At 40.8% G+C, this 14783-nt stretch overlaps 1 protein-coding gene across 1 annotated transcript; it reads left to right on the top strand.

Moving 5' to 3' along the window:
• The first annotated feature begins 386 nt into the window (after positions 1-386).
• On the top strand, positions 387-6624 carry mrpl27 (mitochondrial ribosomal protein L27). The gene is made up of 4 exons (XM_079577759.1): positions 387-442; positions 1218-1346; positions 1447-1514; positions 6366-6624. The coding sequence occupies exons 1-4, from the start codon at positions 403-405 to the stop codon at positions 6570-6572; spliced, it is 444 nt and encodes a 147-aa protein (XP_079433885.1). The 5' UTR covers positions 387-402; the 3' UTR covers positions 6573-6624.
• The last annotated feature ends 8159 nt before the right edge of the window (positions 6625-14783 follow it).

Here is a 14783-nt window from a genome sequence, read left to right as displayed (position 1 = left end):
GATCATAGATTTCAAGCATTTTCGTGTTTTCGATTTATTTATTTTTCATTTATATTTTAAAACACGAGGTTTTTCCATTATACACTCTTTGAGATACATCAGAAAGAAGAAACAAAATAAGTCGAACAAAGATGGTCAAAGCAGTGACGTTTAAAAGGGCAAAGCAGAAAACAAAAAAGAATAATAATAATAATAATAATAATAATAATAATAATAATAATAATAATAATAATAGTAATAATAATAATAATAATAATAATAATAATAATAATAATAATAATAATAATAATAATAATAATCATCATCATCATGAGGGGAAAGCAATATATAGCCTAGTTATCCTACGATTTAGCGTTACCTGAATCTAACAGGATGTGACGTCAGGGTTTGACTTGATCCAACATGGCGGCGATGGCGTCCTTGATGCTGAAGTCCCGAGCAGGTTTTCTGTTCTTTTTATTAAATGACTCATGGTTTTAATCATATTTGATAATGATATTGGTCCGCTTCAAATGCTACACGAGTGTTTTAGTCGTTTGCTTGTTCTCCTGTTGCAAAATGTCGCGATATAACAAGAACGTGGTTAGCCAAACAGCGGACTGTGTAGGCAAGGCAAGTACTGAAGGATGCAGACAGAGAGTTACCTTTATTTTATTCAAAAACAAATCAACCTCTTAGCCCTCACCTGAACCGAGCACATGTTCTCCAGTTTGGCTTTACCCAAATCTAAAAGCGTCTTGAAAAAAGCATCATAATAGTGACAAAAGCGAAAAGAAAACCAGGATGGAAACGCAACATGTATCTTAAAGTAACCATAAAAAGCCACAAAAGAGCAACAAATGGTGGCATGAATATGACAAAACCACAATAAAAAGCAAAAATTTTTAAAAAAAAATAGCAATAGGAATAAGAAATAAAATGGATTCAAGCTATGTTATTGTAATATTTACTTAACTAGTCTCGTACTTTGGTTCAATGTAAACAGAAAACATAAGTCATTTGTTTTTCAGCAAACCAACAAGCACTGAATCAGGACAAAACAGGGCTAACATGGAACTAAATCAGAACAATTATAATGAAAACTGAATTTATTAACCTTTTAACCCCCACCTGAACTGAGCACTTTTTATCTGCGATTTATTGTGCCGAGGTCTTGTTTTTTCTTGTTTTATTAGTTTTAGCAGTTCACTTGTTCAATGTTTTGCTTTTCCTTCCAGCTCTGTTGGCTCCCAGTCAGTGCGCTCTCCTGGAGTCGGTGAGATTTGCTTCAAAAAAGGCAGGAGGCAGCAGCAAGAACCTGGGAGGAAAGAGCCCGGGGCGCAGATACGGCTACAAGAAAAGCGAAGGTCATTGGGTGATTTTTGTTTTGTTTTGTTTGCCCGCTGTTTCTGGTGTTTTCGGTTTTTATTTGAACACAATTCTTCCATGTCTGTCCACCATTTTTAGGTCACTTTGTCCATGCAGGAAACATCCTGGCCACGCAGAGGAAGATGAGGTACCACCCAGGGGCTCATGTGAGTAACTGAGGAGACTATTACTATTCTCTCACCAGCGCCGCTTAAAGGAACAGGCCACAGTTCTTCCATACTGAGATATGTTCTTACCTGAGCTTAGACGAGTTGATGCGTACCTGTCTGGTCTTTGAGCGTGCCCTCAGTCATGCAGAACGACCAAAGATGTTGTTAGCATTTGGCCTCTCCCAGTATATTCCTGTGGCTCCAAGTGGGGGTGAAGTTAGAAGTGACCAAGCTGTTCTATAGACACGCACAAAGACCAGACAGGTACACATCAACTCGTCTAAGCTCAGGAAAGAACATATCTCAGTATGAAAGAACTGTGGCCTGTTCCTTTAAGCCCGATTTTGAACATACAGGAGAATCGTGGGTGATTTTACCGTCCCAATAGTGACACGCAGAAAGCAGCGGCCAATGACAGAGTGAAGTAGATTACAGACAGAAAAAACACAGCAGCGCCTCCTTTTTCCTTTCTGTGTCATAAACGGTACAAACAACTCATTTCATGGCCACAGTGAGCCCCACGCCAAACAGCACAACTTCATATCACCAAAAGCGCACGAGAACCACCTTTTCCAGCTACATTTCAACCACAGAGTTTAGCGACTCTTACTGAGTTTGGAGTCGTACTTCTATTCAGCTGCTTCTCTCTGCTGTCTCCTCCGTCTCGGGGCTGAGGTCCGTCTTCTTTTGTTATTAAATCCACTAAAATACGTCCCACTTCTTTGTGTCGCCGACTTTTGTTTGGGCTGGGTGATTTTGGAAAAAAAATAATCATGATTATTTTCCCCATATTGATTGATCTCGATTTTCGATTACATTATTTTTGTTTTAAAGGATAAAACAATGTATGGCCTTTCCTGGACTTACAAGTAAACAGACACTGCAGCCAAACTGAAAACTGCAGCTAACTCATCAGCAAAACAAACTCCACACTTCTAGCCTCACAGTACAACATTCCTTCACCTGCCCAGTGCAGATGTTTGTGTGTTGCGTACACACAAACATCTGCAAAAAAGTGAAATGTTTGAAGAATGTCAGAAGAGAGACTTGGTGCCTGGCAATTGGCTTCAAAGCCTCACAAGGCCCCGACTTACAGAGTGAAGCGCTAACAACTTACCGTATTTTCCGGACTATAAGCCGCACTTTTGTTCTAATACTCCGGAGCAACCAACATGTGATTTTTTTTTGGATTCAAATATATAATTTTGCCACTAGAGGGCACTGCAGGCTAATCGAGCAGCAGAAAGAAAGTTAGGAGTGAGCTAGAAGTGGAGGTTACTCTCAGAAGAAAACAAAACAAAGCTAATCACGGGCTAAAAGCTCGATGGCCACATTTAGAGGAATGAAAAACATGCTGCCGGGAGAGGCTTGTCAACGGTGCAGAGGAATGTTCCTTATGCTTTAGTAATTTGAACTGTATATGTGACGTTTACACAACGAACTAAATAGGTGTCTGTTATGTTATGTGTCACGTTAGCAAACCGTACGCCTATTCAGCCTGTGTTTATCTCATTAGGAATTTAATGGCGAGTGCGTCTTATACTCCGGAGCGACTTATAGTCCGGAAAATACGGTAATATGTACATAGTACATATAAATATTCTGTTTTTGATGAAGTATTTCTAAGTATAAAAGAAGATCAAACTTACAATTCACTGTCCGGGCTAATCCACGGCTGCAGCCTCAAAAATAGTCCAAATAGCGATCTGTAGTTTTCCCCCTCTTTTCCTCCGTGTGCACGTATCCTGGTCCTCTGAGGCTCCTCACGGGTTTCTGTTTTGCCCATACGTCGGGTTAGCGGCTTTGTAGCTGACTTTTACACTTAAAATCTCCTCTAGTTGTCTAATTGTATCAGCCGTGCTTCCTGTTTGTTTGGGCCGATTGTTTCCCTGGGATTGACCTGACAGGCGCTGTAGCATTGCGCCGTCCATGTTTTTTTCCAGAATGTGTCATTAAAACGTCATTATCGTTATCGACCTTTATCAAACTTGGAGTTAGGTTAAAATTCGAATAATTGCCCAGCCCTAAACAGAATTATAGAAAAGTTGAAGGGTCGCGCCTGAAGCACTGAACTGTATTGTTGTGACAGCGATCACATGACACTGTTGACCAATCGGGGCACGCACATGTTTCCCACGCTCAGAGCTCTAGCTTTGCTGATCTGGGGTCAGTTTTTGAAGCCAGAGGAATATTAAGCCAGGGAGGACACAGACATGCTGTGTTATTATACATCGGCTGTAACACACTGGTGTAGTGTGTCGCTCTTACGATTCTCAGTCGTTATGGGTGAACCCCCAGATGTTCTATTATTGCACTAAATCCAGTTGTGTCGTGTGGACCCCCCCATTCTACACTGCGCTCCAAATTATTATGCAAATGACATTTTTCTAAGATTCTCTAAATTGTCAACTCAAGTCAGCATCATTTCTAAGTCTTTAACTGGTAGAGGATCATTTAAATGTGATTGAAAAAATCTCCCAGTGAAAACAGTATTTATTTATTTTAAATACATTTATTATATTATTTTAAAAAAAATATAGTAAAAACCTCAAAATCCACTGTTCCAAATTATTATGCAACTCATCGTTTCAATACATTTTAAAGCTTGTAATTCACTGAAAATGGTCATTTGTTGAATTTGTAGCATTAGGACGTCATATTTACTGAAATCAAAAGTTATTTCAATCAAAAAAATATTAACAGGTCAAGTTATATTTTACCATAGGAGCCCTTCTGTGATAGCAGCTTCAAAATTCTGAAATCCATTAAACTTGTGAGTTTTTGGACAGTTTCTGCTTGGATTTGTTTGCAGGATGTTAGAATCGCCTCCCAGAGCTGCTGTTTGGATGAAAACTGCCTCCAACCGTCATAGAAGTTTTTTTTGTTGAGGCTCCAAATGTTCTCAACAGGGTTGAGGTCAGGGGAGGAGGGGGTCCACATCATGAGTTTCTCTCCTTTTAAGCCCATAGCAGCCAGTGATGCAGAGGTTTTCTTTACAGCAGGACATGGTGCGTTGTCATGATGAAGATGATCTTATTAGGGAAAACACGGCTCTTCTTTTTGAAGACAGTGGTCAGTCAGAAACTCCACATATTTTTGAAAGGAAATTTTCACACCTTCAGGGAGCCTAAAAGGGCGTAAAGGGGCCGACCAGCTCTCTCACCATGATTCTGACTCCGCCCCCTCCTTACTGACGTCACAGCCTTGTTGGGACATTGTGGCCATTCACCAACATCCACTACTCTGACCATCCAGGACTACACGGCCTCATCAGTGAACAAGACTGTTTGAAAATGAGTCCTCATGTATTTCTGAGCCCGTTTTTTTATTTATTTATTTAGCACTTTAGCATAACTAGTTAAAAAGAACATAAAAAGCATCCTTTCGGATGTATGAATATACAACAAAATAATGAATAATAGTAATAGCATGTGCATGGGAGAGGTAGAAGCCTAGTAGGCTTATAACAACACCACTCCCAAGTAAACAATAAAATAAGAATCAGAGTCATGTAAACCCACGCTAAGTCACTAGATAGTACAAAAATACAGAGTCAAATACAAATACGTGTCAAATATACAATACTCATACAATCATTTCCTTTATGAGTCTCTGCTCTGTACTCAGCACAAATACTCATTAATTTATGTTTCAGTTTGATTTTATACATGTATAATGGGGTGGATGAGTCCAGAAGATGGATCTGTCTGTTCCAGACTTTAACTCCATCATATCTAATTGACCGTTGATCACGAGATGTTTTATATAACGGCAGATGAAGGAGCCGTTTTAGAGCCTGCCTTGTAGAATAACAATGAACCTGATGGTTATGCATAAAATAATGTTTCATCATACAGTGATCTAAATACAAAGGAACAAGTCATACAAGCCTGTTGCAGCCGTTTCTGCTTCAGCTTCAATGAACAGTTTAGGGGAGGCCCGGATAGAAGGTTTATGCACAACTGCAGCCTCTGGAGGGTCCTACACCTTCATGTTCAGAGACTCCAGAGGCACCAGCAGCTTCAAATACCTGTCTGCTGCTTTGTAGCATCTGTTCTCATAATCTGATGTGTTTGTCTGGCAGAAACCGTCCATATTGTGCCTTTATCTGCACAAACCGGAGTGTGCTCTGAATCATCCACAAATCTCAGTACGAAGATTAAGTTTAATCTTTCATGAAATATCAAAGGTTTTCATACCTAGACCAAGGCATTCAACTATTTCACGCTTTTCATCAGCAGAAAGACCCTTTTTCTTTCCCATATTGCTTGAAAATTATGATCTGCTTAATAAAGTGGAACACCCTTTATCAGTAGTTTTCCCTTAACTGGGCTTAACCTGAAAACTAATCATCCCAGGTCTCTGAGATTAATGTCAGTGAATCATAGAGCCTGAGACACGATACCAACCATGAGTTTCATTTTTTTTTTTTTTTTTTTTTTACCTTTTTGACACAAAAATACAATTTGCATAATAATTTGGAACGCAGTGTATATAAAATCTTTGAAGACTGGAATTTTGTGTTGTGTGTGTGCTGACCTTTAGTCTACAACACCGTTGAATTAAGATTATGATGCACGTTTAAGCTGGCTTTTAAGCATTAAATCAAAATATCTGTGATAAAAATGCTCAACTATTTTTACTGCATACGATGTGGTAGAAGTAAAGCCTCGTGAAAGTTTCTGCTCTGATAAGTTCATAAGTGATTTCAATGGCTCAGTAACAAAGCAAAGCATCCACCGCTAATTCTCTGTATTATTAGGTTACAATGCGTTTTGTTCTAGGCTTTGTTAGTCAAGTATTCAAATTCAATCACGTATTCCTTTTCTGTCTTGTGTTTTCCCAAAGGTGGGCATTGGCACCAACAACACCCTGTTCGCCCTGGAGGAGGGACACGTGCGCTTCACTAAAGAGGTGTACATCCCTCGCCCCCGCAGCCCCGAGGCCCGGGACCTCATCCCCAAACTGCCCCGAGGAGCCGTGCTCTACAAGACCTTCATCAACGTGCAGCCCGTCCAGCAGGAGGGCCGCTTCAGGCTCGTGGACCTGCTCTGAAGGACTTTCAATGGACTACAGCAAACCGGAATGTGGAAATATGGGAACATTCAAAATCATTAAGTATATGGCCAGAAACTATATGTTAATAAATGTTTTATACATAATTGACGCCTTCTCTTCCCTAATTCACTGTTTTTTATCAAATCGCTGGCTGTTTTCTTTCCCCCAGTGAAGCCAGGGGGTTTGGCTTTTACAGTTTGGTTTGGGTTTAGTGACTCATCTACTGCACCTGTGTCTGGTGTCGATTTGAGAGCAAAGGAAACCCACAGAGGCTAATCGCTTGTCCCGTAGCTTTGACCCGTTTGACCACGTTCTGCCACAAGTGTTAAATGTGAGATCACAGACCACTTCAAATCATTTATTTGTGAAAATGGGGCAGGTCATGTGATAGGATTAAAGAAAATTAAAGAAAAATCAGCATTGAAGCTAATTCTCATCCAGAAAGTTGGGACACAATATTGTACAGTTTATGTTAAATTAGGCCTTTTCTTAAATTCCTGAAATGCAGCAAATGAACGCTTTCATAGTTTCTGAACAATTTTGGCAATTTATTTGTCTTTCCTCAAAAAGTGGGACATCATCTAAATAAGTGGGTCAAAATGGCTGTGCAGTGAAACCAAAAGAGGGACAGGCGGTCACTTTAGCTTTGGTCCAAACTGTCCCGAACATCCCATAAATGACCCGTATGTATCAGTTCAATCTCTGTTTCCCCCTCTGAGCCTGCAGTGCTGACTCTAGCCACAAGATGGCGTTAAACCCCAAATAACGAACCTCTATTATGAAATCTCCAAAAACTCACTTCAAATACGTATTTACATCATATTCTTTTTTATTATTATTAATGACCATGTAATAGAACAAACCAGGAGCAGTGGAGTGGAATTGTTCTGTTCAGTTTCAAAGTAATAAGTTCCCAAAAACACTACTCAAGAAGAAGAAGAAACTTTATTTATATAGCAGCTTTCACAGATAAAATCACAAAGTGCTTCAGAGGGGCACAAAAATAACCATTACTAAAAAATTAACATAGAAACAATCACAGCCTTCTCAACTAAAAGCTGGTCCAAAAAGCCACAGCCATGTCTTTTTTTACAGAAATGGACAGTGTCGGTCACACGTAGCGACAGAGGGAGGTCATTCCACAATTTGGGAGCACAAGCTTCACAGGACAGATCTACGGATGGCTAACTCCAGCACATTTACATGTTAAAAAAACACATGTTGATTAATGTGCACCCAATTCAAATAAAGATTAAAAAAAAAAAACAGATCTCCTGGTTTTAAAGTGGGTCCTTGGGACAGTGAGGAGGTTCTGGCCCGAGGACCTAAGGGTGTGACCGGAGGAGTAGGGGCACAGCAGGTCAGACACACATTTGGGAGCCTGACCATGCAGCGCTCTAAAAGTCAAAACTCAAATTTGAAATTCAATTCAAAATTTGATGTGGAGCCAGTGCAGAGGACAAAATGCACTGCCAAAAATAAATAGCAAGCATTGGCTTAAATGACTAATTTAATTTGTCCTGATTGGACCAAGTTTACTTTGCTTGTTTAAGGACATTTCAGACTAGTTCTAAGATAAATCTCACTTGAAATAAGAAAGTAAAATTACCAATAAGATAAGGCCAATTTTTTTACCCCATTGGCAAAGAAAATGACCTGAAATAAGGAAGAAATGTATTAAAACGAGTCAGAAACATCTAGGACAAATGCCCAACATCTTAACTTGTCAAAACAAAAACAAAAATGATTATTATGCTCAAATTGAGATGTTTAAACTAATCTAGTTAATTACTTTTTGCAGAGTGGGAGTAATGTGTGACAGCTTTTTGAACCATTTGAAGACGATTCAAGGCAGATTTGTTAAAACAAGTAAAAAGAGAGTTACAATAACTTCCGCAATACTAGTGTAATTCATTTTTATTATCCACCCTACTCACAATGAAAACCCCCTTGTTACGTCATGATTAAACAGTAAGCCACATACTGACAGAAAGAAGTAGAGTCCAATATTAACATGTGGGAGGGGGTGGGCAAAGGTTGTGTGTTTATGATTTTACACCAGGGCTCCAGGGCTGTTCCGGTGAAGTCCAGTCTGGTGGTTTCCTATGGCGGTTGCAGAGTCCAGGAAGTGCACATCTGTGGGTATGTCCGGGGGGGGCCGCACCGATTCTTCGTACGACGGAGGAGGCTGAGAGATATGGTTTTATTTCAATTGGAGATGAATTGATTTCATGTTTGGAGGAAACATTGTAATGATTTGTTTTTGTACCAATGAAGAGTTGGTTGAATACGCACACAATAAAAAACATTACATTCACAAGCATCAGCTACATCAGAACTCAGCGGAATATTACAAGAATATCATATTCATTGTGTCTTGTCAATATGATATCATCTCCGTCTTTATCCAGGTCATTTGATTGTAACTTTTAAATGCTCTTCATATAAGCCTATAACCTTTGTCTAGTGTGTTATGACCATACACAGTCATTATTTGCTCAATCAAACTGGATGAAATGTATCAAATGGCCTAGTCCAGTGGTTCTCACCTGGTGTGGCTTTAGGACACTTGTGAGAAATTCCCATCATTCATCTGTTGACCCCATTTCTCAGCTCCATACCCACACCTGGGGGCCAGGCCTAAACAATCCTTCACTTATCCTGTACCTAGTGTGAGAAGCAGCTGTAGGCAGAGGAGGATGCCTTCATATCTCAAGGACTACAAGGTCAGTCTGTTCCCTGCACACTGTGATGATTTTCAACGCTCATCTGAACATGCAGAGTCGCGTTCTAATTCAAGCCATTCTTCTCGCAGTCAAAGGCCTGTTGAAACCTTGAAGGAGTCTCTCGATGGGCCATAATTTGCATAACTGGAGGAGAGATTAAGGCATATGGAGCTGGATGAACTTCGTCATCAACAGCAGGAGGAGGAAAAGGCAGAGGAACATCTGAGGAGACTGGATGAGCAAGTGAGTGAAGCTTCTTCAAACTACAGCCAGCTGAGAGATCCTGGGAAATGCAGGTCTGGCAGCACCTTTTCCCTCTGCTCCTCTAATGACTTCTCTCCCTGCTACTACATCAGTGACATAGCCCCTTCCACTCCTCCTCGGTCCAAACCATCCCATCTGCTCTCCAGGAGAACAACCCAGGACAGAGGCTCAGGCCCCTCTTCAGCACAAGGAACTCGCCTATCCGACAGGGATAATCGGCAGCCAACCGCCTCCCACGACACCTCCAACTACTATGTTTCTCCAACTCCACAAGTACGAGGACAACAGGCAGGTGGTGCTCCAGCAATGTCGGAGCTCCTGATATGCTCTTCCTATGGGATTCCTAAGCCGCAGCTTTCCCATTTCGAGACTGGTAAAGTGACTTTTTACTGCTCAAAATGGCCTTCGATAGCATTCTCAGTAACCATCCGCACATGTCTGAGCAATACAAATACCAAGTTCTACTTGAAAGACTTTAGCATCCCCCTGCATACAAACTAGCCAAGGCTTACATCCATCATCCACAACCTTACTCTGTTGCGATGTGGGCTCTGATTTCACGCTATGGACAACCACGTTAACTAATCCAGAGCGAAATTGCCCACATCCTCAACTCCACACCAGCAAAAGCTGGTGATGTGTCCGCTTTTGAGGAGTTTGCTTTGGCTTTGCAGTCACTTGTGGGGTTGCTTCTTTCCATTGAAGGCAGGGGTGGCACTGAGTTAAACTGTGGGTCTCATGTAGACAGGCTATTGGGAAAATTGCCGGCATCTTTCCATGATTCCTTTGTTGAGAACTGCATACAGAAGGGCATCCTGGGTGCTGACATTTCTCGTACCTATACCTATATCGACCTGTCCGCATGGCTTCAAACAAAGGCTCATGCCCGCTGATTGTCTCACAACACTGTTCCTGCATCTGAAAGGGACAGAAGAGAGGTGAGAAACAAGCCTAACCACTTCTCAAAGATGTCGTTAAACCAGCTACTATGCACGCGTCTACAGAAGTGCCACCTTCTAAACCTCAAAGCATTGCAGCTATTCCAGCGAAGAAGCCTGCCCACAAACCCAAGTTTGAGCCTTACTGTCCTTTTTGCAACAACAAGGAACATTTTCTGAACAGCTGCTCGACATTCAGCGAGATGACAACCTCTGAAAGGAGCTCTTGGATACGGGATAACGACCGCTGTTGGAGGTGCTGTCGGAAACATTCCCCAGAGACTTGCACACTTAAGAAGCCTTGCAGTACTTGTGATCAGCTTCATTTGAGCATTCTGCATGACACTTTGCCTGCGGCTGATAATGCTTGCATGATGGTTAGCCTTCCCACTCCTGCTCTTTACCTGGATCGTCCAAATCGTTCTGCTTGAGTCATCCTGAAGGTGGTCCCTGTGGTTTTGCATAGCCACGACCGTCGTCTTGAAACCTATGCTATATTAGACGATGGGTCCGAAAGGCCTATCATTCTCTCTCCTGCCGTAACTGCACTTAACCTTCCCGGGGAGTCTGAAGTCCTTAATCTGCAAACAGTTCGCCATGATGTTCTTCATATCAAATCGTTAGCCACATAGCATAACTGCCTAAGTCATTTTGTATTGTTAAAATGGCAATAAGAGAAAAACAATGTGTTTACTATAAAACGTCTTTTTACATGTTTTCCAAAATCAAAACAAAAATGAGTTAGGCAATTATGCTATGTGGCTAACGAAATATGAAATGAAGAATGCCTTCACAGCGGACGTTCTGAATCTGATGGAACATTCTTGTCCTACTGCTGCTCTACAGCAGTGGTATCAACACCTGAGAGAGCTACCTGTATCCTCACTCGATGGCATTGAAACTCTGTTTATTCTGGGTTCCCATCATCATCATCTGATAGTCCCGATTGAGCCTGTGCATTTTGGTCCCTCAGGTAGCCCTTCTGGAGTCCGTACTTGGATGGGCACTCCAAGGTCCTTCCTCTGCCAACCTTACCTCTGTTCCAGACACCCAATGCTACTTCACTGCAACCCCTTTCTCAAACAAGTCAATGAGAAACGTGGTGAAACTCCCCAGTTTACCCCGGCAGAATGAAAAGGACATGACCCGTTCGAAACAAGACCAGTACACCCTAGCTCTGTTGGACTCTAAGACCCAGAAAGTCAATGTCAAGGGTCAATGGCGATATGCTACTCCTTTACTCCGCCATCCTCAATCTCCTTCTCTAACTACCGACGTAACTTCCTTTTTTCCTGTTCTAAAGCGGACCGAGAAACGTCTCAAAAAAGATGAGGCTCTTGCTGAGGTGCACTGCCAAGAGATTGAGAAACTTCTTGAGGCTGGTTATGTCCTTCCTGTGGATCTTGACTCTGCCTTTAGGGCAAGAAGCCTGGTTTCTTGCCCCAAAGGCAGAGAAGAACCGAAAAGAACAAAGACTGGAGAAAATAAATCTACTAAAACTGATCCCTTGCCTCCTGCCTGTCTGTCCATCTAAGGGTTTTTACATTTACCAGAGTCACAAAATATACAACACTCCTTTGAATATTAATCTTAAAATAATATTCATTTCAACTTTTACTCTGAAGTATTTTACGCTTAAGCCATTTGAGTGTATTTAACCGCAAAATGCAGCATTGATCATACATTTTTCTCTCAAAAACAGGGGTGCCCAAAGTGCGGTCTGGGGGCCAAATGTGGCCCTCAGACCAATTTTGGTTTCAGGTTTCTTGCCGAGGTTGCTACACATCACCAGAGATTGTACATTTTATGGCAATTTGAATAATTGTACCTGATTATAACCTCAATACCTTACATTTTAGTGTGAGAAGCTTGAATAATGATGTTGATGATTAAAAGCAAGCTTAACACCGACATGGTTTTATATAAGAGCCTAAGAAATTGCGTGATAAAGCATATGAGACTTGCTAAAAGCAACTTTTATATCACAGCAATTACTGAGGCAAGAGGAAATCCATCAGCAATGTGGAAGACAATTAACAACATCGTGAAACCCAAAGGAAAGCAGTCCCACCTGTGTGAACTCAAAATCGGGGAAGAGTTTGTAAATGATAGTAAGCGCATCGCCCAGGAACTTAACCATTTTACATCATCGGTTCAGGAGCTGTCGGATTGCTTTGATTTGAATACCAGGGTAGAGTATCAGCAACCAAATAATCTAACTGGTGCATTTTTTCTTGAACAAACAACTGAGCGAGAGGTGCTAGCTGTCATAGAAAAAGTAAACAATAGTCACGCTAAAGACCTTTTTAACATTGACACTTCCTTTCTTAAAAGAAATAAAGAAATACTGGCAAAACCCTTAACTCATCTGGTAAATCTTTCCTTTAAAAAGGGACAATTTCCAAATGACTGGAAACAAGCTAGGGTTATACCTATATATAAGTCTGGGAAGGCAGATCTAGCATGCAACTATAGACCAATTAGCATTTTGCAGATTTTTTCTAAGGTGCTGGAAAAGATTGTAGCCAATCAGCTAATGTCTTTCTTACAGATCAATGACATACTGCATCCTCTGCAATTCGGATTCCGGCCCCAATATTCGGCAGAAACGGCCAATTGCTATTTTATTGAACAACTTAAACTAGCAATTGATAAAGGCCAAATAGTTGGAGCATTTTTTTTTAGATTTAAAAAAAGCTTTTGACGTACTCAATCATAAAGTACTTTTACAGAAACTATCCCAGTCGAACTTTGACAATAAAACATTACAGTGGTTCAAGACTTATTTGGAACATAGACAACAATGTGTAATAATTAATAATGAAAAGTCACCCTTCACAACACTGAAAACAGGTGTCCCCCAGGGATCAATTCTTGGGCCTCTCCTTTTTGCATTGTACATAAATGATTTACCAAACATCTGTCCGGGCGCAGGTTTCCAAATGTATGCAGATGATACAGTTGTCTTTGTGAGTGGCAAAAGTGTTGAAGCCGTTACTGCGCAGCTGCAGCAACACCTTAACTCTGTGTCAGTGTGGTTTCAAAACTCAGGACTAACACTAAACCTGAGTAAGACAGTGTCAGTTTGTTTTGCTTCCAGATCACACCCCGTGGAAGAACTGCATCTGACAATAAACGGTCAAGACATTGCCCAGGTTAAAGAAGTTAAATATCTGGGCCTAATCTCGGACTCCCATCTAACATTTGAAAGTCATGTCAAAAAGATCACGAGAACAGCCAAATCAAACCTGTACAGTTTCAGAATCATACGGGACTGTTCACCATTTCATGCAGCAAGTGTGTTTATGCAGGCTATGATTTTCTCTCATCTCAGTTACTGCATAACCTCCTGGTCACAGGCAACAGCCACAACAATCAGGCCTTTAATACTGATTTACAATAGAGCATTAAACATTTTAGACAAAACATCTGTCAGGACGCACCATTGTGGAGTATTGCAGAGGATAAACTTTCTTAACTTTGAAAATGTTATTAAATTCTGTAACTTAAAATGAATGTACAAATGTCTGCACAGCCCCTGATGTTCTCAGACGGCTCATAGTTCCACTTCGATCAGTGGCTCCATCACACGAGGAGCTGCTGATGGAAATGTGAAAGTACCCGTTAGATAAAAGACCTTTGGACAGTCGGCTTTTACTGTCCAAGGAGCTAAACTTTGGAACTCTTTGCCTTCTGAGCTGAAACAGGACTTGGATCTGGGGGCTTTTAAAAATGAACTAAAACATATTTTAAAAAGAGATCAAGTCTGCTATCATGTTTAGTCTGCGCTCAATGCACTTCCTTTGTGTAATGTCAGAATTAATTAATTTATGTTACTGTAAATGTTTTTTTTGTACTTTCTGTGTGAATTTGAAAAGCCCTTCTAGGGACGGACATTGCAAATTAGCCTTGGCTATAAATGTTGTAGTGTGCTACATGTTTATTGTTCACACATGTCCCTAACACATAAATAAATAAATAAATAAATGTTCAAACCTCTGCTAAATGCACTGTCTCTGGCCCTCCATGGCGTAAACACCTCAATAAGTGACACCCTGATTAAAAATTATCCAAAAAATGATCTAGAATAGGGTGTGGCAATGGCACTTTTAGGTCCTGACCCACCAGTTGAGGACCACTGGCCCAGTTTATAATAAAACCATTATGTTTAATGAAGGGCCAGGACTTTTTCGATTAATTAGGATTGATTAATTACATATAGCCGGCTGCATATATGGTTTGACCCCAAAAAAATTGCTACAAAAGGTTTTTCAATGGTT

The sequence above is a fragment of the Gobius niger genome (assembly GCF_951799975.1).
Source record: "Gobius niger genome assembly, chromosome: 19".
NCBI classification, from domain to species: domain Eukaryota; kingdom Metazoa; phylum Chordata; class Actinopteri; order Gobiiformes; family Gobiidae; genus Gobius; species Gobius niger.
This window is presented reverse-complemented; position numbering and strand designations above follow the sequence as displayed.

Coding starts and splice junctions, on each gene's coding strand:
- mrpl27 (XM_079577759.1), top strand. CDS start 403: ATGGCGGCGATGGCGTCCTTGATGCTGAAGTCCCGAGCAG. Junction 443..1,217: donor GATGCTGAAGTCCCGAGCAG/GTTTTCTGTTCT, acceptor TTTTCCTTCCAG/CTCTGTTGGCTCCCAGTCAG. Junction 1,515..6,365: donor GGTACCACCCAGGGGCTCAT/GTGAGTAACTGA, acceptor GTTTTCCCAAAG/GTGGGCATTGGCACCAACAA.